Below are 25,406 nucleotides of genomic sequence, written 5' to 3'. Positions count from 1 at the left end.
TCTTTAGCTCAGTTTTCTTGGCCAATGAACGACATCTTTATAAATCCATTTGGCAGTTGCAACAAAATGGCTGATAACGAGCAAACTTCGGATTGTAAACAACAAAATGTTTGCAGTTTTTCCTTTAAAAAAAGGATCAACAAGCAAGCAATGCGAAAAAGAAAAAGTAGCAGTAGTGATGGTATACAGCGAGAGATAAATCTCTGGATCTAGTTTTCTGATTTCTTTTGTACTACAAATTGTATCCTGGCGTCATATGTTTTCGATACGATAAGCAAAAAATTAAAATATAATAAAAACAATACTTCGTACATACAATACTACTTTACCTTTCTCAAGTCACATTAGTTTATTGTAAAAAACAGTGATAATTTCCCATGAACACCAAATTTTCCTCCAAAAACATTAGCCGCTAAGTTGTACAGGTGTTTCCGCTATATTTTCACAAACGTCATATGTTTTCGATAGTTTCATTGGCTGTCTATTTTTGTCCTTTTTATGGCAGTGAAGGGTCTATACTCCGTGCAATAATTTACATCAAAATCTTCTTTTGAAAATAAAATCATATAATGTTTGTAACTTGTAAAAAATATTGAATAATCTTCAGACCAATAGACAGTGTTAATTTAAAACATATTTACATTATGTTTTCGTCATAGGTTAATGTCTACTCCTCTTGTTATACGTATCAACGACACCTAAATTCAGACTGTCACCTTAAGTACTCTGACAGAGATACAGAACTATATATTTTCAAAAAATCTAATTCCACCAAACCACCTTTATTTGTAGTAAATGTAAATGCACGTGTAAACATGTCCCCACCAGAAATTACCGAAAAGATCTTTGCTGTGAATAACATAAGAGGTAACCCAACCAGCCTTCCATAAATTTTATTGTTCAGTGTAATGATCACGTGGTATATCTTCGAACTTTGGCAAGTCAGATGTCAGTGTTGCAGACGATAACTTTGCAGGGATTTGTGATACCTGGATTTCGCTATGTGAGGCATTTCATTAGTACCAAAATATTGCATTACGAAAAACTGATAACATGCACACTATTTATGGTATTATAATTAAAACATAAAGTTGGCAGCTTGACTTGAAGCATTTTTAATATTGTGAGGTAAAAGACACTTCGTTGTTTATGTTTAGGCTGATAGTGACGTAATATCTCGCATAATCTCGTGATACATGCAGTTACAAACAAAGTATCGAAAACATATGTCGATCGAAATTGTATGACGGTATGATAGAATTTTTTCATGGACAATTTAAATTGAATTTATTTCTTGCATCCATCAGGCATCACTCATCAGAACAATCATTTCATCAAACGCCATTTCTTAAAATCGTACTTAACTCTCCACTAATTTCATTAATGAAATAATATCTTCAAAAGTGTTTGAAGACAAACGTCATTTTTATCCATTAAGCTGAGACTGTCAAATAAGCGATTTCCTTCCTTTTTCGGTCGTGCCCTATAACTCTTCGGAAAAGTAAACTATTTTTTAAATAAAAATATTTATATTTTAAACTTGGATGTGTGGATGTGTGAATATATAATTATTTTCTAACTAAATTTATGACAAAAAGAGAGCCGACAATGATGTAGAAATACTTTCAAGGAAATACTCTACATTTCCAAAAAATTGGCTAAACCAGAATTTATTCCGGTGTCAGCCCTGCTTGATGCAGTCTGGGATCGATCCCCATCTGTGGGCACATTGAGCTATTCCTCTTACGTTCCAGCCAGTGTCCAATGACTGGTATATATCAAAGGCCGGGTTCGTGTTATCCTGTGTGGGATGGTGCATTTAAAAGATTCCCTGCTACTAATGGAAATATGCAGCGGGTTTCCTCTCTAAGTCTATATGTCGCAATTACCGAATGTTTTACATCCAATAGCCAATGATTAATAAATCAATGTGCCTTAGTGGTGGTGTTAAACAAAACAAACTTTTTGTTTTACAAAATGAAATTTCCTTAGTACTTAATATTTGTTGTTTTATCAGTAGTATCTGATGTGGAAAGTCTTTTTGGACTGGTGTTAGGCTCACCTTATCTGCAGTGTCCTTAATATGAAACTTTCATTTGTTCACCCCAATATTGTGCATCAAGTACTAAGAATGACCTTTAAGCAAAACTTTACAGTTTTCACTCTTAACGTATCTATATGTGTTACAAACTGCTAAGAATAGGCTATACATCACAAGTGCCTTACTAAAAATAGTAAAACAATAAGTGAATAAATACAACATTATGCTTAAATATAGACAAACTGTACAAAAATAATCAATAGATATAGATTTGAAATAAGCAATATATCTGGTAACCCAGCATACGTTACCACAAAATAAAATTCCATTATTATTATTATCAAATCCCTTTACATACACACCGATACGTTGTTAGTTGTTGCTATCACTGTTCTCACTGTATATGTATTTCTAAATAACACTCAATTGATCACACTTTAGGTGGTGTAGGTTTAGTTTCATAAGATTTTGTGGAGAATGAAAGACTTTTTTGTTTTGTTTAACAACACCACTAGAGCACATTGGTTTATTAATCATCGGCTATTGGATGTCAAACATTTGGTCATTGTGACACAGTCATAAAAAGGGAACCTGCTTCATTTTTCTATTAGTAGCAAGGGATCTTTTATATATAAATGCACCATCCCACAGACAGGATAGCACATACTGCAGCCTTTGATATACCTACCAGCCTCGGTGGCGTCGTGGCAGGCCATCAGTCTACAGGCTGGTAGGTACTGGGTTCGGATCCCAGTCGAGGCATGGGATTTTTAATTCAGATACCGACTCCAAACCCTGAGTGAGTGCTCCGCAAGGCTCAATGGGTAGGTGTAAACCACTTGCACTGACCAGTGATCCATAACTGGTTCAACAAAGGCCATGGTTTGTGCTATCCTGCCTGTGGAAAGCGCAAATAAAAGATCCCTTGCTGCCTGTCGTAAAAGAGTAGCCTATGTGGCAACAGCGGGTTTCCTCTCCAAATCTGTGTGGTCCTTAACCATATGTCTGACGCCGTATAACCGTAGATAAAATGTGTTGAGTGCGTCGTTAAATAAAACATTTCTTTCTTTCTTTCCTTTGATATACCATTCGTGGTGCACTGGCTGGAACGAGAAATAGCCCAATGGGCCCACCGATGGGGATCGATCCTAGACCGACCAGGCACCAGGTGCGTGCTTTATTACTAGGCTACATCCCGCCCCCTTGTGGAGAATGAAGTACTGTTCTCGACTTTCTTGACGTGTAACCTCCTGGTAACCTGAATGACCATTCTCAACTTATTTCGATGCCTGAGATAGAGAGATAATGTTTTCTCTTCTTTGTTTTTGTTTTTTATTAGGATCTTCTAGTGACTCGGATGGTGGGAATATTGCTGTTCGCAAACAGAAACTGTCATCGAGAAGAAATCCAATGATCCAGGCTGTAAGTGGATCTGTGTGCACAGAGTACTGTAGTTACTAAGTTAAGTTGTAAATATAATTCAAACAAAAACTGTTTGTTCTCACTACATAAAAATGAAATCCTTTGAAAATTGAATGACAGTTATCATAATTGTGATTCAGTCATTTCAAATTTACGTCTGTGATTGTTTTTATATTTGTCTTTAAAGCAATAATAGTACAAGTGGTAGAGAAAGGTATCATTGAATAAATCCAAGACTGGTATGTACTGTCCTGTCTATGGGTAAGTGCTGCTTTTCAGATGCAGTACCTATGGCAGGGTACGACAAATTCACTAGCCATCGGCTAGTGACATTTTGCTCTGGGTTAGTGGACATTATCAAAGTTCTGTATGACTATAATATAATACATGTAGGGTAAAATTAGCCAAAACATCAGTGAGGGCTAGTGACTTTCACAAACATTTGTCAAACACTGCTTATAATAGCTTGTGTGGTGGCAATGGTTACCAGGGCTACCTCTGGGTGTTTGGAAAATTTCGCCAAATTATCTGAAAATGAAAAACCTATACTATTTAAAAAAAAAAAATCAATTGTTACACAATTTTGTTTACCACATTAAAATAAAATTTGACAATTGTTCTTGAAATTCGCAATTGACGAATTTAGCGAGTCGCAGAGCTAGCCCTGGGTTTTCTGTTTTTGTTTTTAAACAACATTATGTTAGACACATCAAATAGCTTTACTTTAAAATGGTCTTTGTTGCCATTTCCTTCTTTTATTATCTAACTTGAATGTGCTATATAATTTCATTGCACTAGATGTTGATAAATATCATTTACTTTGTAGACAAAGAGGTTTGAATGAGCTATACAACGTCATTGTGCTGTATGTTGATAAATATCATTTACTTTGTAGACAGTGAGGTTTAAATGAGCTATACAACGTCATTGTGCTGGATGTTGATAAATATCATTTACTTTGTAGACAGTGAGGTTTGAATGAGCTATACAACGTCGTTGTGCTGGATGTTGATAAATATTATTTACTTTGTAGACGAAGAGGTTTGAATGAGCTATACAACGTCATTGTGCTGGATGTTGATAAATATCATTTACTTTGTAGACGAAGAGGTTTGAATGAGCTATACAACATCATTGTGCTGGATGTTGATAAATATCATTTACTTTGTAGACGAAGAGGTTTGAATGAGCTATACAACGTCATTGTGCTGGATATTGATAAATATCATTTACTTTGTACACAAAGAGGTTTGAATGTGCTATACAACGTCATTGTGCTGGATGTTGATAAATATCATTTACTTTATAGACAGTGAGGTTTGAATGAGCTATACAACGTCATTGTGCTGGATGTTGATAAATATCATTTACTTTGTAGACAGTGAGGTTTGAATGAGCTATACAACGTCATTGTGCTGGATGTTGATAAATATTATTTACTTTATAGACAGTGAGGTTTGAATGAGCTATACAACGTCATTGTGCTGGATGTTGATAAATATCATTTACTTTGTAGACGAAGAGGTTTAAATGAGCTATACAACGTCATTGTGCTGGATGTTGATAAATATCATTTACTTTGTAGACGAAGAGGTTTAAATGAGCTATACAACGTCATTGTGCTGGATGTTGATAAATATCATTTACTTTGTAGACGAAGAGGTTTGAATGAGCTATACAACGTCATTGTGCTGGATGTTGATAAATGTTATTTACTTTGTAGACGAAGAGGTTTGAATGAGCTATACAACGTCATTGTGCTGGATGTTGATAAATATCATTTACTTTGTAGACGAAGAGGTTTGAATGAGCTATACAACGTCATTGTGCTGGATGTTGATAAATATCATTTACTTTGTAGACAGTGAGGTTTGAATGAGCTATACAACGTCATTGTGCTGGATGTTGATAAATATCATTTACTTTATAGACGAAGAGGTTTGAATGAGCTATACAACATCATTGTGCTGGATGTTGATAAATATCATTTACGTTGTAGACAGTGAGGTTTGAATGAGCTATACAACGTCATTGTGCTGGATGTTGATAAATATCATTTACTTTGTAGACAGTGAGGTTTGAATGAGCTATACAACGTCATTGTGCTGGATGTTGATAAATATCATTTACTTTGTAGACGAAGAGGTTTGAATGAGCTATACAACGTCATTGTGCTGGATGTTGATAAATATCATTTACTTTGTAGACGAAGAGGTTTGAATGAGCTATACAACGTCATTGTGCTGGATGTTGATAAATATCATTTACTTTATAGACGGAAGAGGTTTGAATGAGCTATACAACGTCATTGTGCTGGATGTTGATAAATATCATTTACGTTGTAGACAGTGAGGTTTAAATGAGCTATACAACGTCATTGTGCTGGATGTTGATAAATATCATTTACTTTATAGACGAAGAGGTTTGAATGAGCTATACAACGTCATTGTGCTGGATGTTGATAAATATCATTTACTTTGTAGACAGTGAGGTTTGAATGAGCTATACAACGTCATTGTGCTGGATGTTGATAAATATCATTTACTTTCTAGACGAAGAGGTTTGAATGAGCTATACAACGTCATTGTGCTGGATGTTGATAAATATCATTTACTTTATAGACGAAGAGGTTTGAATGAGCTATACAACGTCATTGTGCTGGATGTTGATAAATATTATTTACTTTGTAGACGAAGAGGTTTGAATGAGCTATACAACGTCATTGTGCTGGATGTTAATAAATATCATTTACTTTATAGACAGTGAGGTTTGAATGAGCTATACAACGTCATTGTGCTGGATGTTGATAAATATCATTTCTTTGTAGACAAAGAGGTTTAAGGTGTTTGAGCCGGTCAAGGCTGACAGTGACGGTTCTGCTGAAGACGAAACTAAGCCAACCTTCAACTTCAAGTCAAGTCGTACCGGGGTGAGATAGCCACTACAGGGGTGGATTTAGAATTTTTCTGGGGAGGGTGGTGCAACTTAAAGTAATAGTTTCCGGCACGAGTCCTTTTGTATATTGTATTTCTAACACAAGTCTTGAGAAAATCAATCATTGGAGCAAGCTTTATAATTGTGAGCACTTGAAAACATCGCCATTGCATTTCAATAAAACTAACTACATGGGGGCGGGACATAGCCCAGTGGTACAGCACTCACTCGATGCGCGGTCGGTGTGGGATCAATCTCCAGTGCCCCATGACTGGTATAGTGAAACTTCTCTAAACCGGACCCTCAGTAAACCGGAATTCCCTCAACACCGAACTTTTTTCACGGTCCCGCATTTTACGCAGCTTTAACCACTGAAATAAACCCCTGAAAATCAGAAACCCCTCTACTCTGAATACCGAACGAATTTCTGGGTCCCGTTTTGTTTATTCAATACAAATTTTACCTCTGAAGACCGAACAATTAAAAACTCTGAAGGAGCATCGCCTGTCTCGACCATACCAATTAGTTGTCAAAGTTGCGGTGTTACTAACTATACCAGAACATTTTATTCGGTCCAAAGGGTGTTCGGTTTAGAGAAGTTTCACTGTAGATACTACTTTCTGGAAGCTGTTATGATAATGTTGTTTTTATTTTCAATGTAACTCAAGTTTATAATGTGTAATAATCTCATTCCCAATAAACACAGTTCACATGATTATTCCCGTTACAAACTTAAAGGTGTTATTTGAATGACAAGGCTTAACCGAAATCTAGGTAACAGAGACTAATTAGAGGATTGTTCGACAAATGCTCAAACACGTCCCGGACACGCTACACCGAGCATGCGCATACCATTTGGTATAGTTAGTAACACCGCGACTTTGAACCAGAACATAAAATACAGTTTACATATGTAGTTGTTTTTCATATTCATTAAAGGTAAATTGATTTTCAGTTTTACTTTGTATATCACAGAAATGTCCATAAACATGTACATCACTAAAAACAGTTTTATGCAATCGTATAAAACAAAAGCTCAACAATCTACATAAAGAGTTTCCACTTTAATTTGGTTATTGTTGGTTTATAAATGTAATTTAACACCCTCGTTTGTACCTTGGTAATATTAATAGTAAAAATAAAAAAATGGTTATCAAGGCTGTTTCTTAAAACCTCAGTAAACCGAACACCCCTCTAAACCAAACATTTTATTCGGTCCCAAGGGTGTTCGGTTTAGAGAAGTTTCACTGTATATCAAAGGCTGTGGTATACACTGTCCTGTCTGTACATAAAAGATCCCTTTGTAATGGGAAACAAATGTAGCAGGTTTTCTTTAGGACCATGTCAGAATTATTAAATGATTTGACATCCAGAAGCGAGCGATTAATAAATCAATGTGCTTTTGTGGTGTTGTTAAACTAAACTAACTTTAAATTTTAATATTGTTGTAATGTACTATATGTATTCCAATTATTCACATTATAAGTTTATGAGTCTAGACTGAAGCATATATATTTTAATTAGTGATTTTCCAATGATCAGTTATAATCGAAAATTGATCGGTTTGGCTCTACCAATGAAAATACATAATCGAGAAAATGTTGACTATATTTGTTCCTCCAGTTAAGATCATGGAATTGATGTAAATATGTTACACAAAGAAAAAACATTAAATAATTATTAAAGGCTCACACCTTAGTTTCAGGCTGTGAAAATTAACACTTAAGTTTAGTTAATCTATAAACCTGCAACACACAGTCAGATAAAGTTACAACAGAGAGACGTTAAAGTCTGTGATATTTCAACAGGGAAATACCATCTAAAAATAACTAGAGCGTATCTTGATAGCCATTATTTCTCAGACGAACATGTGTTTTAACAATTATACAAAATTATTTTGGATTTTTGCAAAAACCTGGATGACCAGAAACACTGCAGGTTTATGAAAATGAATATTCTAAATAATAAAATATAAGTACTTTTAATTTGAATTATCAAAAAATGGCTATAATAGTGAAAAATATGTGGTAATGTTTAAAAACTAGTGTCTGTTACTTTAAAGGTAAAATCAACAACTTGTAGGATCTATTCCGGTGAACACATCATTAAGCGCTTGGTCTTCATAATTAAAATCCTTCTTGTGTTCATATAATTCTAACCGATTGTGTTATCTAAAAGTTGTTCAGTTGGTGCCAACTGAATATAACCGATGATCGGCGAAGAAAATTCCAACCGATTCCCAACACCAATTTCAGTTATAATAAATTAAATTTAAGACAAGTTTGTTTTAATATCAGAAGCGAGAAGGTCCCAATGACATGGGTGCGACTGCGACGGTCGAGATAGACACGTCGCTAGACCAGGATGCTCAGGCGATCTTTGAGAAGTCCCAGACGATCAACAAGGAGCTAAAGGGACAAGAGGACGACAAGATCTACCGAGGAATCAACAACTACGCGGTGTACTACGAGAAGAAAGACACGGCTCAAGGCAACGCCTCGTCCGGAAGCGTCAGGTTAGCAGTTGCCGTCATCATCAGATACAGCCCATTAGGCCCATTATTTCTCACTCCAGCCAGTGCACCATGACTGGTAGCCCAGTGGTAAAGCTATCACTTGATGCACAGTCGGTCTGGGATCTATCCCCGTCGGTGGGCCCATTGGGTTATTTGTCACTCCAGCCAGTGCATCACGACTGGTAGCCCAGTGGTAAAGCGCTCGCTTGATGCACGGTCAGTGCATCACAACTGGTATATCAAAGACTGGTATGTGCTGTCCTGACTCTTGCTACTAATGGAAAAATGTAGCGGGTTTCCTCTCTAATACTATAAAGGGGTGGGACAGAAAAGCACATACCACAGCCTTTGATATACCAGTCGTGGTGCACTGGCTGGAACGAGAAATAGCCCAATGGGCTAATACTGTAGTTACATAAATATAACACAACTGTAGCACCCTCAGTATTGTTAGTTGGGGGTACCTGTGGTCACGGGCATCATCGAGGTAAACCCAGACCTGTAAAATAAATATCAGTGTCATGGGAAAAATAAAATAAATCGGGGGAAATTCCAGACGAGGGTAATTTGGTAAATAATTTCATGAAATAATTGATATTTTGTCAGAAAATTACTGGGTTTCTGCAAATTTTAAAGTTTAATACTAGATAATTTGGCAATATTTTCTGCTGCCAAAGAGCTAGCCCTGTGTACATTTGAAAAAGACTTCATACAGGAAATATAACCTTTCAGTCATGTTTATTTGCTGGAAAAATCACTTTATAAACAAATTGCTGTAGGGAGGCCATCAATGGGCAAAGTATTCAGTTGAGCCCTGGGTTAGATATTCAGTTTAAAGACAGGCTTGCACAGTTGTGGACCTGCTAAATGGGCCCACAAAATTTTCAGTGCTAATTCTGGTACTTACCAAATTTGTCAATTGCAAATTTTATTTTAATTATGTTAGAAAATAACTGGATTTCTGCAGTTTTTGAAGCTTGCTGGATAATTTGACCTCGATTTTGTTTCAAAATGGATTTAAATTTATCATGAGTAGTTTGTGTGTCCATCCAAAACCCACCCACCCAAACAAATCCATCCATCCATATATCCATCAACCAAAAACTACTCCATCCATCTATCTATCTATTCATCCATCCATCCGTCCTTCCACCTATTCATCCATAGTTCTCCACCATCCATCCATCTATCCATCCATTCATCAACCCCAAAAACATCCATCCATCCATTCATCCACCCATCCATCATTGAATATATCCATCCATCCATCCATTCATTCATCCACCCTTCCATCACTGAATATATCTATCCATCCATCCATCCATCCACTCAAAATCAACCCACCCATCTGTCCATCTATTCATCAACCCCAAATCAACCCATCATTGAATACATCTATCCATCCATCATTGAATACATCCGTCCATCCATCCATCATTGAATACATCCATCCATCTATCCATCCATCAATGAATACATCCATCCTTCCATCTATCATTAAATACATCCTTCCATCCATCTATCATTAAATACATCCATCCATCTATCATTAAATACATCCTTCCATCCATCCATCATTAAATACATCCTTCCATCTATCATTAAATACATCCATCCATCCATCTATCATTAAATACATCCATCCATCCATCCATCATTAAATACATCCATCCATCCATCATTAAATACATCCATCCATCCATCCATCATTGAATACATCCATCCATCTATCCATCCATCCATCCATCCATCCATCATTAAATACATCCATCCATCCATCATTAAATACATCCATCCATCCATCATTAAATACATCCATCCATCCATCCATCATTAAATACATCCATCCATCCATCCATCATTAAATACATCCATCCATCCATCCATCATTAAATACATCCATCCATCCATCATTAAATACATCCATCCATCCATCCATCATTAAATACATCCATCCATCCATCCATCATTGAATACATCCATCCATCTATCCATCCATCCATCCATCCATCCATCCATCATTAAATACATCCATCCATCCATCATTAAATACATCCATCCATCCATCATTAAATACATCCATCCATCCATCCATCATTAAATACATCCATCCATCCATCCATCATTAAATACATCCATCCATCCATCATTAAATACATCCATCCATCCATCCATCATTAAATACATCCATCCATCCATCCATCATTAAATACATCCATCTATCCATCATTAAATACATCCATCCATCCATCCATCATTAAATACATCCATCCATCCATAATTAAATACATCCATCCATCCTCTCCATTTCAGGAAAGGTCCAATCCGAGCCCCTGCCCACCTGCGTGCGACGGTTCGCTGGGATTATCAGCCCGATATTTGTAAAGACTACAAAGAAACAGGATTCTGTGGATTTGGTGGTAAGTGGAGAATTGGTATTCATGATATGTGTCACTTATGAGGTAAAATAATCAGCATACACTTATGCTCTTCAATTTCTTTTTTAAAATTGGAAAAATTTAAAAATAACATGCTTACATTAATTTCCTAAATTCTCAATGTTTTTTCAACCATTATTTTATCATTCAGAATACATTAGCCACATTCATATTAATTGGTGTTTTTCATAAATATTGATAATATTTTTAGTGTTCTGACCTTAAAAAATAGCAAACCTTTGTATCCCATTAAAGGCATACTGTCACAGATTTAAGGACATTATTTCTCTAAAAATGGATAATAAATGAAAATTACATTAATATTTGAAAACCAAATCTCGCTATCACATCACCGTAACTGAACGACAATTGAGTGAAATCCATGTCAACCCTGTTGATAATATTAGTTTTTGAATTATAGACCATTGCCATAATTCAATTATTTTTACGAAATATCATTAATAAGTGGAGTATGGTGGCTATGTAGATGGCTAAATAAAGTACAATTAGGGACAAATCAAATTTATATATTTTTAGGTAATACTTTGTTAGGCTATTTAATAGGTCAGTGATCTGTGACAATATGCCTTTAATATTATTATTGTTGTAAAAATAATAGTCTTCATAATTGGACAGGGGTTTTCATGGTGAAGGCCAGCCTACCTTTTAAATCTCTGCTATCAGCTTTGCCCAATTTTCGTAATAAAAATAATTAAAATTGTTATCCAAATATCCTTGTTTTTTAAGCAAGAGGTGATGGGGCATATACCCTCTCAGCCTCTTTTCTGCATGCAATAAAACAGTTAGTGCATGTTTGATACATTTCATATGACACACGTACTCATGTAATATGTATTATATTCTCCAGACAGCTGTAAGTTCCTGCACGACCGAGGTGACTATAAACACGGCTGGCAGCTGGAGAGAGAAGAGGCACAAGTTCACGATGATGAAGGTATTTAGGAATATTCATTCTCTTCTTGAGTCCATTGGCAGATTCAGAGTGGGGGTCCCAGGGGTCCCATGACATCCACACACCACCATCCCCACCCCCGCTTATTTAAAGTGCCCTTTTTAATGACTTTTTTTGGGGGGGTAATGCATCATCCATGATATTCCACTAAATTGCCCTCAAAATATGTCTCTCAGCGTCTTTATTTTTAAATATTTAGGGAGCATGCCATCGAAAACTTCTATATCTCTTATTCTCGGCTCATTTTTGTCTTCGATAAACTCAAATTGCCATTTTTTAAATTTTACAAACCCCCCTCCCCCCCTTTACAAAATCCTAGATCTGCCCCTGGTATCCATTATACAACTTTACATTAATGCAATATGCCAATCAGTTATGAGATCAACTGTTATCTTCTCAAACTAAATAAGACAAATTTCAGAATTGCACAACATGAGCACAGGGGAAAATATTTCAAAATCTTAGGTAGCTGGAAGTCAATTCACGTGAGTTTTACTTAGGTAACCGATTGTTTGGTTATGTGAATATAGTTCTCGTAAACCAATGAGTTAGGCCTACCTAATCCTAAAACAAATGAACTACGGGTCTGTGCTACAATAGTGGTTCAAAAACATAAACTGATTTTCACTTTCTTTACTGATATATAGTAAAGTGAAACCTCTCAAAACTGGACCCTTTGTAAACCGGGCATTTTTTGCAAACCCCTTTTAAATATATGTACAGAAGAGAACCTCTCTAAACCAGATACCTCTTAAAACCGGACGTTTGTCTTGGTCCTGAGGAAAGGAAATGTTTTATTTAACTACGCACTCAACACATTTAATTTACGGTTATATGGCGTCGGATATATGGTTACGGACTTGGTCCCGAGGATGACCGGATTAGAGGAGTTTCGCTGTACTTTTAATTTGATAATGTAATTGTTCACCACATAACCGATTGGCGGTTCTCGTGATTTTAAAGTTGCATAACCGACACGCAAACAAAACAACGGTTCTCATGAAATATTGTGTCCTGTGAACAGTTTAATTCACAACAATAAGGAACTCCACCTGTATACGAGTGTTTTATTGTCATATTCAGATGACCACAAGTATGAAGTGAGCAGTGATGAGGACGAACTGCCTTTCAAATGTTTCATCTGTCGGAAGAGCTTCACGAATCCAATCATAACCAAGTAAGTCAATTTCTCATTTGTTTCTCTAATGAGTCTGGGATCGATCCCCATCAGTGGGCCTGTTGGGCTTTTCTTTTCACATTACCTTTCCACAGACAAGCTTGAGGACAAGTAATGTATCCATAAAAGAAAAAACACTCCCAAATTTTCTCCAATTTCTCGTTCCAGCCAGTGCACCACGACTGGTATATCAAAGGCCGTGGTATGTGCTATCCTGTCTGTGGGATGGTGCATATAAAAGATCTTTTGCTACTAATGGAAAAATGTAGCAGGTTTCATCTCTATGACTCTGTCAAAATGACCATATGTTTGACATCCAATAGCCTATGATTAATAAATTAATGTGCTCTAGTGGTGTCATTAAACAAAAAAACCATGTTTTTCTTTTGTTTTTCTAATGAGCAGTGGCGGATCAAGAAAATCCATCCAAAACATTACAACCGGTAGTTCAGTATTACAGTAGGTTTTATGACTACCAAAGATCTTAAAGGACGATTGGGGTCAGAAGTGAAATTTGAAAGTTGTCATTTTTTAATCAGTAAATAGCAAATTCAAACAATAAAAATGACTAAAAACAAAACAATAACAACTGTATGATCAACAGAATGAAAAAGATTGACAGAAATAATGTTCCACAGTGATTAATGGACCTTCCTGGAAATTGTCAAAATCGAGAATGACACCCCAAGCACGTGTACGGGGCAACTGTGTGATGCATATGCAAACTATGGAATGTGTTTCGGTGTGTTGATAAACAGAGCGTTCTTTACTAGGATGTCTGTGGTCAAAACATATGTTCTGTCTAACATTACTATTTCAGGTTCCCCTGCTTTTTTTGAAGAGTATAGGATGGGTTTTTTCCAGTAAAACTAAAAGCCAAAACATATGTTGTGTGTAACATTAATATTTCAGGTTCCCCTGGTTTTTTTCAAGAGTATAGGATGGGGTTTTCCAGTAAAACTAAAAGCCAAAACATATGTTGTGTCTAACATTAATATTTCAGGTTCCCCTGCTTTTTTTGAAGAGTATAGGATGGGGGTTTTCCAGTAAAACAAAAAGCCAAAACTTATGTTGTGTCTAACATTAATATTTCAGGTTCCCCTGCTTTTTTTGAAGAGTATAGGATGGGGGTTTCCAGTAAAACTAAAAGCCAAAACATATGTTGTGTCTAACATTAATATTTCAGGTTCCCCTGTTTTTTTTCAAGAGTATAGGATGGGGGTTTCCCAGTAAAACTAAAAGCCAAAACATATATTGTGTCTAACATTAATATTTCAGGTTCCCCTGTTTTTTTTCAAGAGTATAGGATGGGGGTTTCCCAGTAAAACTAAAAGCCAAAACATATGTTCTGTCTAACATTAATATTTCAGGTTCCCCTGCTTTTTTTGAAGAGTATAGGATGGGGGTTTTCCAGTAAAACAAAAAGCCAAAACATATGTTGTGTCTAACATTAATATTTCAGGTTCCCCTGCTTTTTTTGAAGAGTATAGGATGGGGGTTTCCCAGTAAAAAAAAAAAGCCAAAACATATGTTGTGTCTAACATTAATATTTCAGGTTCCTCTACTTTTTATCAAGAGTATAGGATGGGGTTTTCCAGTAAAACTAAAAGCCACATAGGACATGTTTCCTTATTTCTCCAACCGCAACTCAATCTAATTAAAATTAGCTCCACTATTACATGTGGATCTAACAGCAGCCAGATGGAGCTCATGTCCACCAATCAAAACCTTACTTGCAGAACCATGCCAGTGATTTAAAAATAATTTGAAAACATTCCGAATTATCCTGAGGGTATACGACATGTTTCGTGTGAATTACGAATGCCTTAAAACATGTTTTATTTTATAAAATAAATAATTTGTAATGTAAAACTGAAGACTGATTTAGGTTTTTTTATTTATAAATAAATAAATAATTTTTAATGTAAAATTGAAGACTGATAACCCATCCCGTACGTATTGTTATGGTTCGCTGTACTGCGGCCACTAAAATAGACTCACCTGATATTTTTAGAATTTGTATGCTCCCAAATAACGTTATAAAAGGCAAAGTGTGATTGGTCAATATTTAAATTATTATTTACAGACGAAATGTTACCTGGACATTGGGGACTACGCAGTGTTGTTAGTTTTAAATCACTGGCAGGATTCTGCAAGTACGGTTTTGATTGGTGGACATGAGCTCCAACTGGCTGGTGTTAGATCCACATGTAATAGTGGAGCTAATTTTAATTAGATTGACCGCAACTCATCCCCCACCCAATTTGGTCCTAGTGAAACTTCAGAAAACACTTTGGTTTAGTTAACGGTGTAATAAATACTGTACAGTATCAAAATGGGATATACATGTATACACAACTGACAAAATATTGTGTTTGTGCTACATAACCTTTAATAAAAGCTGTCTCGTGCTACTGTGCATTATGCAAATTAAAAAGGTCACTACACAATTTAAAATGCTCAGGGTAATTTGATTCAAATGTGTGTCCTGTATTCTTTATTCAGGTAAAAATTTTACTTTTGAGATATTCTTTATTTATTCTGCTAAAAATATTTAAATTTTTTTATGTTTTTTTCAAATGCAAACAATATTGCTGAGATTTTTTTATTTGTACATATACAAAACATTTTTATTTATACAGGTGCAATTATTACTTTTAATTTATATATAATTATATAGATTTAAACATTACACATTATGTGTACATGTACATGTATTGATCTCCAGATGAAAGTATTAGTTTTTTAATTTTCTTAAATTCAGAGAGATTCTTTAAATTATTTATTTGGATGCAAGCATTATTTTTTTCCGACGCCATTTAACTGTAAATAAAATGTGGTCGAGTGTGTCGTTAAATCAAACATTTCCTTTCCTTCCTTGCAAGCATTAATGTTTAGCATATTTCTGTTTATCTAGATGCAAGCATTATTTTTGTGAGAAGTGTGCCCTGGAACAGTACAAGAAGTCTAAGAGATGCTTTGTCTGCAATGAACAAACAAATGGTGTTTTTAACCCTGCAAAAGGTCAGTAATGTTTATCATGCAATCACTATATAATTTTTTTCAACCCAGCGAAAGGTCTGTAATATTTATCATGCAATCACTATATCAGTGTTTTCAACCGTACGAAAGGTCTGTAATATTTATCATGCAATCACTATATCAGTGTTTTAAACCCTTCAAAAGGTCAGTAATATTTATCATGCAATCACTATATCAGTGTTTTCAACCGTACGAAAGGTCTGTAATATTTATCATGCAATCACTATATCAGTGTTTTCAACCCTACGAAAGGTCTGTAATATTTATCATGTAATCACTATATCAGTGTTTTAAACCCTTCAAAAGGTCAGTAATATTTATCATGTAATCACTGTACCAACACCGGCCTCAGTGTTATTGTGGTTAAGATATTGGACATAAGGCTGGTAGGTACTGGGTTTGCAACCTGGTATAAGCTCGTACCCAGATTGAGTTTTAATGGCTCAGTGGTCACTACACCAAGTTCTCTCTCACTAACAACTATTAACCCACTGTCCTGGTTAGGCAGCCCAGATAACTGGGTGTGTGCTCCCAGGATAGTGTGCTTTAACTTTGATTGAATTTAATCATAAAAAAAAGTATAAATGAATGAAATTAATATACCGATGTTCCTCAACTCCATAATCAGGTTGACATACTTTACTGGAAGGTGGAGGGGTGGGGGTGGGGGGGGGTGGGGGGTCTGTTGATGGGCACAAACAGGCCCCCTTTTGACAGTTATTTGTTTACTTTTGTACTTCTTCACCTTAAAAAACATTAAATATTAGCCATAAAATGCACCAGTTCTTTATGAAAATGAATCCATTAAAAACAATCCTAGTTGCTAAATGTGTTGTTATGATGCTTATGTTTTTTAATGTGTGTTACTGCTCTCCTGTTTTTTAAAATGTCTCGCTTGAAATTATTATCAGGAGAGCAAAAGTTTGTTTTGTTTAACAACACCACTAGAGCACATTGATTTATTAATCATCAGCTATTGGATGTCAAACATTTGGTAATTTTGACACATAGTCATCAGAGGAAACCCGCTACATTTTTTCTAATGCAGCAAGGGATCTTTTATATGCACTTTCTCACAGACAGGAAAGCACATACCACGGCCTTTGACCAGTTGTGGTGCACTGGTTGGAATGATGAGTATCAGGAGAGCAATGACGCATGATCCTTTATAAATTAATTTGTTATGTCACTCAATGTTTAATGTTTTCTTTGCAGAACTCATAAACAAAATGAAGAAAATACGTGGATCTGACAGCGAAGAAGAAGAAGAAGAAGAAGAAGAAGAAGAAAAAGAAAAAGAAGAGAAACAGAGTGAGGAAAAGGGTGCTTGGACGAATTGCGAGTTGAAAGTAGGAGATTGAGATGGAGAGAAGAAAGAAAAGGGTGAAAACCAGACATGGGGGATAGAGAGAAGGATATATGATGAGATGGAGAGAAGAACAAAAAGGGGGAATGCCAGTCATGGGGATAGACAGAAGGATATAGGGATGAGATTGAGAGAAGAAAGAAAAGGGTGAAAACCAGATAGGGGATATACAGAAGGATATAGGGATGAGAGTGAGAGACGAAAGAAAGGCATGAAGACCAGACATGAGGATAGGCAGAAGGATATAGGGACTTGAGGCCAGACCACACCAAGCGAGTCAATGAGTTGCTGATAATTGTGAAACTGAAACATGACTGTAACTCAAGGTCACGGTTAGATGGAGATGAATTGTTGTTAATACTGGTTGCAGCAGTTTACTATGTTTAACCTCGCCATAATAAAAACAATGAGGGCCCTGATGTATATGTAAAGAGATATCTATTAATATTTATCTGTCCGTCTGTCTGTCTGTCTGTCTATAACTACAGACTACAAGAGACAGATATATATACTCAACAACAAAAAGTTTAGCTAATGTTAAAAGAAATGGCATAACATTTATAAAGTAACCTATTTTTATTAATTAGTATTCACATCTGAAATTTCTTATTTCTTTCAATTAGTACATATTGCCAAACAGAGCATACCCTGAAATACACAACAAACAACACCAATTCAAAGGAATATTTATAATTTATTTCACCTTACAAATTGTGAAGTGTGAAGCAAGTATAAAGTAGAAGTGAATAAACCAAGTGTAGATAACTTAAAATAAACCCATCTTAAATTGTTAATTAAATTGGGTGACATGTCAGAGGATAGATAGATAGATAGATAACAATTTAACGTGTCCATATACCACTAGGGTTTCGAACACGCCCATCCAGAGTCCGACTTCCGATAAGATCGGTGGCCTGACTCGGGATGGGGGGACGATAGAGTTGAAAATGGGCAGAATTTTGAAAATAGCTATTTGTGAAAAAGTTAATAGAATTAAAAAAAAAAAAATACCTTTGCCTTAACACAACAGGAGGACCTGGTTTTCTTTTAAGTTTATTCAACCATGGCAAATTTAGATGTCATAAGAGATATTTGCTGAAGTTTCATTGTTGAGTATATATATATATATATTGTGTTCACCATCAATAACCAGTTTAACACTTTATTTTTCTGATGTGTATGTGTAGCAAACCAAACTGTGTTGGTGTATTAAAGTGTCCATACTGGAGTAAATCTTGGGAATTTCTCTATTAGCTCAGGTGTGTCACTGGATCGAATCATCTCAGTAGATCCGTTCAACTGATTGGGTTTTTTCTCATTCCAACCTGTGTACCACAACTGGTCAAAAGTCGTGGTATGTGCTTTCCTGTCTGTGGAAATGTGTATATAAAAGATTGCTTTCTGTGTTAGGGAAAATGTAGCGGGTTTCCTCTAAGACTATATGTCTGAATTGCCAAATGTTTGACATCCAATAGCTGATGATTAATTTTTTTTTTTTTTTTTTTATCCCACTGCCCCCTTTCCTTTCTCTCCTTTGAATTGCATCTCATTTCTTCTTGATCTGGCAACTCCTCCTATCTTTCAACTTCTTTTGTTGTCCACCTCCACATCCCAGTCCTTGTCTCTCCAACCGCGACAGGTGCTTGTCTCTTGTGACTATCTGTGCCACACACCTGCCATTCCCCATCGGCTTTTAGCTGTGGGCTTAGTCTGACCACTTCAGGGAGTGTTCAGTAGTTACTTCTGGCGTTGTTAAGAGGCACTTGTAACCACCTACTATGCACCCCTACTACCAGCCGATGATTAATTAATGAATGTGCTCAAGTGATGTCATTAAACAAAAACTATTAGCTCAGTGTAAAGAAAGAAAAAAGAAATAAATGTTTTATTTAATGACATACTCAACACATTGTTATTTACAGTTGTATGACATATAAACATGATTACAGATCACACAGATAATACATGTAATAATAATGAGAGAGGAAACCCGCTGTCACCACACCATGGGTTATTTTTTTCAGTTAGCAGTAAAGGATCTTTTATATGCATCATCCCACAGATAAGATAGTACATACCACAGCTTTTTTTTTTTTACAACAGTTGTGGAGCACTGGCTGGAACGAGAAATAGCCCAATGGGACCACTGATGGTTTGTTTTGTTTAACAATGCCAGTAGAGGACACAGATTTATAAATCATAGGCTGCTGGATGTCAAACATTTTTTTTTTTTTTTTTTTTTTTTTTAAATTATTCAATTTTTTATTCAGAGCTTCAAACATATTATTACAGTACATAATGAAACATTTGGTAATTTTGACATATAGTCTTAGGGAGGCAACCTGCTACATTCTACCATTAGTAGCAAGGGATCCTTTTTTATTACCCATATGGGCTCAAATATACGGGGTAATATTTTTTAGATCTCTGCACAGTGTGCAGATTGCTTCTACAGTCACTGATTGGCTGGCTTTAAAAAGACAAGATTTGATTGGCAATTACATACTGCCGGGACTACTTTTTGTTCATTCATGATTCCATTTATCGGTCAAACTATTACTACAAACTTCAAATATTTTTATATGATACAAACATTTACGGAATTAAAAATCAAATTATATGTACAAATGTTTACAAATATTTTTATTTTATTATTTTGACTGGGTTTTTTGGGGAACTATTCTTTGGTGGATACTGTTGGGTGTGCACCGGTAACGGCGCGTATGAATACATTGTTATGGCTGGTAGAGCTTGTTAGTTGTTACAGCAGCGAGAACGTAAATATACTTTTAAAATCGTTAAAGATTGACAATGGGTAATAAAGAGAATAACGAACTCACTACGAGGAATTACGGATTATCTGTCCCTCGTGAATTAATGCTGTAAAACCCTCGCCAGAGGCTTGGGTTTACAACATTAATTCACTCGGGACAGATAATCCGTAATTCCTCGTAGCTCGTTAGTTATTCTCTAAATATGCACTATCCCACATACAGGATAGTACATACCACAGCCTTGTTTACAACAGTTGTGGAGCACTGGCTGGAACGAAAAATAGCCTTATGGAACCACTGATGGTTTGTTTTGTTTAACAACACCACTAGAGCACCCAGATTTATAAATCATCAGCTATTGAATATCAAACATTGGGTCATTTTGACATATAATCTTATGGAGGAAACTCACTACATTTTACCATTAAAAGCAAGGGATCTTTTATATGCACCATCTCACAGACAGGATAGCATATACCGTGGCCTTTGACATACCAGTCATGATGCACTGGCTGGAATGTGAATTAGCCCAGACCGACCGCACATCAGGAAAGTGCTTTACCACTGGGCTATGTCCCGCTGATAGGGATCGATCCTAGATCAACCTTGCATCAGGTGAGCATTTTACCACTGAGTTCAGTCCTGCTCCCAGTTGGTAGAGTGTTATACTAAGAGTCTATGGATTGAATCCTACCAGTGGAGTTTTGATTTACATTTTGAAGTAGCATTAGGACTGAGTGTGTTATTGATACAAGAATACAGTTATATCAGTCAGGACTTGGATAAGTCATAAATAAGGAAGAAGTGCTGGGGAAATCCTCAAATTCGGGCAAAATGAGCTGAAACCTTTCAATGATGTATTTCGATCATTCTACACCCACTATTTGTTGTTATCCATGTAAAACTACACAGTGATTCGTTTGCAATCCTATATAACTGTTTTGTAGTAATGCTAGTTGTTATCCAGATTCTGGCTTTTTTGTTAATTTGGGCAAAAGTCAACCTGCTCCCCCTTCCCCCCCCCCCCCCCCCCCCCCCCCCCCCCCCCCCCCACACACACACCCCTACAAAAATAGGAGGCCATATGCCTATGAACCTGTAAATAATGAATAATGTTCACTGTGAAAAGAAACTTAGTTTATGTAAACAATTATACAGGACGACTGACACTCTAGATCGACATACCTTCCTAATCCGCTGCCACTATAGAACAATATACTATAGAACGACATACCTTCCTAATCCGCTGCCACTATAGAACGACATACCTTCCTAATCCGCTGCCACTATAGAACTACATACCTTCCTAATCCGCTGCCACTATAGAACGACATACCTTCCTAATCCGCTGCCACTATAGAACGACATACCTTCCTAATCCGCTGCCACTCTAGAACGACATACCTTCCTAATCCACTGCCATTCTAGAACGACATACCTTCCTAATCCGCTGCCACTCTAGAACGACATACCTTCCTAATCCGCTGCCACTATAGAACGACATACCTTCCTAATCCGCTGCCACTCTAGAATGACATACCTTCCTAATCCACTGCCACTCTAGAACGACATACCTTCCTAATCCGCTGCCACTATAGAACTACATACCTTCCTAATCCGCTGCCACTATAGAATGACATACCTTCCTAATCCGCTGCCACTATAGAATGACATACCTTCCTAATCCGCTGCCACTCTAGAACGACATACCTTCCTAATCCACTGCCACTCTAGAACGACATACCTTCCTAATCCACTGCCACTCTAGAACGACATACCTTCCTAATCCACTGCCACTCTAGAACGACATACCTTCCTAATCCACTGCCACTCTAGAACGACATACCTTCCTAATCCACTGCCACTCTAGAACGACATACCTTCCTAATCCACTGCCACTCTAGAACGACATACCTTCCTAATCCACTGCCACTCTAGAATGACATACCTTCCTAATCCACTGCCACTATAGAACAACATACCTTCCTAATCCACTGCAGGGGGGCTTTCACTCTAGAATGACATACCTTCCTAATCCACTACAGGAGGACTGGCACTCTCTAGAACGACATAACTTCTAATCCAATGCAGGAAGACTGGCACTCTCTGGAACGATATACCCTCCTAATTCTTCTGCAGGATGACTGCCACTCTCCTAATTCACCCTGCAGGAGAACTGCCACTCTCCTAATCCATCCTGCAGGAGAACTGCCACTCTCCTAATCCATCCTGCAGAAGAACTGCCACTCTCCTAATCCACCCTGTGGGAGAACTGCCACTCTCCTAATCCACCCCTGCAGGAGGACTGCCACTCCTAATCCATCCTGAAGAAGAACTGCCACTCTTAATCCTACAAAAGGACTGACATTCTCCTAATCCACCCTGTAGGAGGACTGCCACTCTCTTAATACACCCTGCAGGAGGACTGCCACTCTCTTAATACACCCTGTAGGAGGACTGCCACTCTCTTAATACACCCTGTAGGAGGACTGCCACTCTCTTAATCCACCCTGTAGGAGGACTGCCACTCTCTTAATACACCCTGCAGGAGGACTGACACTACTGAATCTGAACTACAAAACCGTAATTCATGATCATGGCCGTGTCTTTGCACAATGCAGTCTAATGGACATTTGGCAAAATAGTGATTGATTCAATGAATTTCTGTCTAGGTTACTAAATCAAAAGTAGCACCGGAGATAGCTTATTAAAATAAATACAGCTGTGACGACATGCAGTCATGAATCATTGTCAGAACAGTGATGATATCAGGTGTTCGCAAAAGGTGAGCATATCCTGCCCCGCTGGTGGCACCCATCATGAGTACTGCCACCACAGCTGTCAAGTATGTCACTAAACATTTAAAACGATGGACAAGATAATAAATGTGCAAGTTTCACCAAAGAGATAAAAAAAAAAGTTCAAAACATGGAATAACATCAGCCATCATTTTGGTCAGTGATGCATCGTATTTAGTAGATATAGCCTCCAAATGACTTTTGAATGCTCTTAGGAGTCACTGGACATCATATTCTTGTGTCAGAATGATATGACGTTGTTTGAAATCTGCATACAATGAGCATACCTTAAGTTTAAGGTATCTTAGAAGTTGCGATATGTAAACACGAAAAGCTGGAGCAGAAGGTATATTGCTCGACATAAAGGAAAAATTGGTTATTGGAAAATTGTAGTGATCCGTTTTGTTACACAGCTTAGTTTGGAGACCAGTGTTGCTTTGAATCTCTTGGAAGATCGAGGTAGGAAACTGACTTAATACCTTTAATAGACTTTTATTTTTATTTTTAACTCTTGTGGGCAATTCAGTGGCAGGTAATCCGCAATCCTGCTATCATTGAATGATATATTGTTTTGCTTTAACCAGATTAGTCAGAAATGCTGATTCATATGCAAACCAGCAAGTAGTAGAGCGTCGAATCAGAACCTGCTAAAGACGGAGCTCAGTCTGATTAAAATTAGCTCTACTGGTCTACCAGTAGATCTAACAGCATTGCGTGGACTCCCATGTCCAGGTGACATTTCATCTATAAATAACAATTTAAATATCGACCAATTACACATCGTCTTTTATAGCGTTATTCGGGAGCATACAAATTCTAAAAATATCGGGCGAGAGTATTTATGCAATAGGCGAATTTGTTGATCTATTTCAACATGGACAAAACGAGGGGAAAAGTGCAGTAATAAACTCTGGATTGTATACTAGTATAAACAGATTTTATGGCTATACCATCAGGTTTTTTTTTTTTTAGTCTTGAAACGAAATTTATATTGAAATTAGTTTCCGACATATTTCGTAATTCACCCGAATCATTTCGTATACCCTCGGCATAATCCCGAATGTTTTCAAATTCTTTTCAAATGACTGGCATGATTTTGCAAGTAAGGTTTTGATTGGTCGAATGAAAGGTCAACTGGACATAAGCTCCAACGGACTGCTGCTAGATCCACATGTAATAGTGGAGCTAATTTTAATTAGATTGGACGAAGCTTATTGTAAAATTTTAATCCTTGTCGACGTGCATTCATGGGTCGTGGGGCGGGACGTAGCCCAGTGATAAAGCGCTTACCTGATGCGCGATCAGCTAGGATCGAACCCCGTCAGTCGGCCCATTGCACTATTTCTCTTCTCAGTCAGTGTACTACGACTGGTATATCCAAGGCCGAATTATGTGCTATCTGTCTATGGGATGGCGCATAATAAAAAAAAAAATTTGCTACTAATGGACAAATGTAGCGGGCTTCCTCTAAGACTATACGTCAAAATAACTAAATGTTTGACATCCAATAGCCGATGATTAATATATCAAAGGGTTCTAGTTAATCAAAACAAACTTCAACTTTTTATGAATCGCCGTCCAAACATGATACCAGGTGTTCGCGAAAAAACACATCGTATCCTGCTTTACATGTGGAACGTCCCCACCATGATCCCGTCCCAGGTCCGGCCACTGGCGGAGTCAGAGCCCTGACCTGGGGTAGGCGTGCCTGAACCTTTTGGATAGGGGCACGTAAATAGAGATCCCGCTTCCCACCATGGGCACAGTTGTCCAGTCGAAATGTTAAAGGGACATTCCTGAGTTTGGTGCAATGTTTTAAGATGTTATCAACTAATAAAATACTTCTACGGTTAAACTTACATAGTAAATATATTTTCTTGTTTAGAATATTAGTGGCTGTATATTAAACGTGTTTCTGATCGATCT

The 25,406-nt window shown here is 36.8% G+C and overlaps 1 protein-coding gene across 1 annotated transcript; it reads left to right on the top strand.

Moving 5' to 3' along the window:
• Positions 1 to 61: 61 nt before the first annotated feature.
• Positions 62 to 18,814, top strand: LOC121385578 (E3 ubiquitin-protein ligase RNF113A-like). Its single transcript, XM_041516315.1, has 9 exons — positions 62 to 181; positions 3,381 to 3,463; positions 6,291 to 6,392; positions 8,695 to 8,912; positions 11,226 to 11,332; positions 12,219 to 12,305; positions 13,407 to 13,500; positions 16,418 to 16,524; positions 17,758 to 18,814. Exons 1-9 carry the CDS (start codon positions 67 to 69, stop codon positions 17,901 to 17,903), a joined length of 1,059 nt encoding a protein of 352 aa, XP_041372249.1. The 5' UTR covers positions 62 to 66; the 3' UTR covers positions 17,904 to 18,814.
• Positions 18,815 to 25,406: the final 6,592 nt, after the last annotated feature.

The sequence above is a fragment of the Gigantopelta aegis genome, chromosome 11 (genome assembly GCF_016097555.1).
Source record: "Gigantopelta aegis isolate Gae_Host chromosome 11, Gae_host_genome, whole genome shotgun sequence".
Taxonomy (NCBI): domain Eukaryota; kingdom Metazoa; phylum Mollusca; class Gastropoda; order Neomphalida; family Peltospiridae; genus Gigantopelta; species Gigantopelta aegis.
Note: the sequence above shows the minus strand (reverse complement) of the source record. Positions and strands in the feature narration are given on the sequence as shown.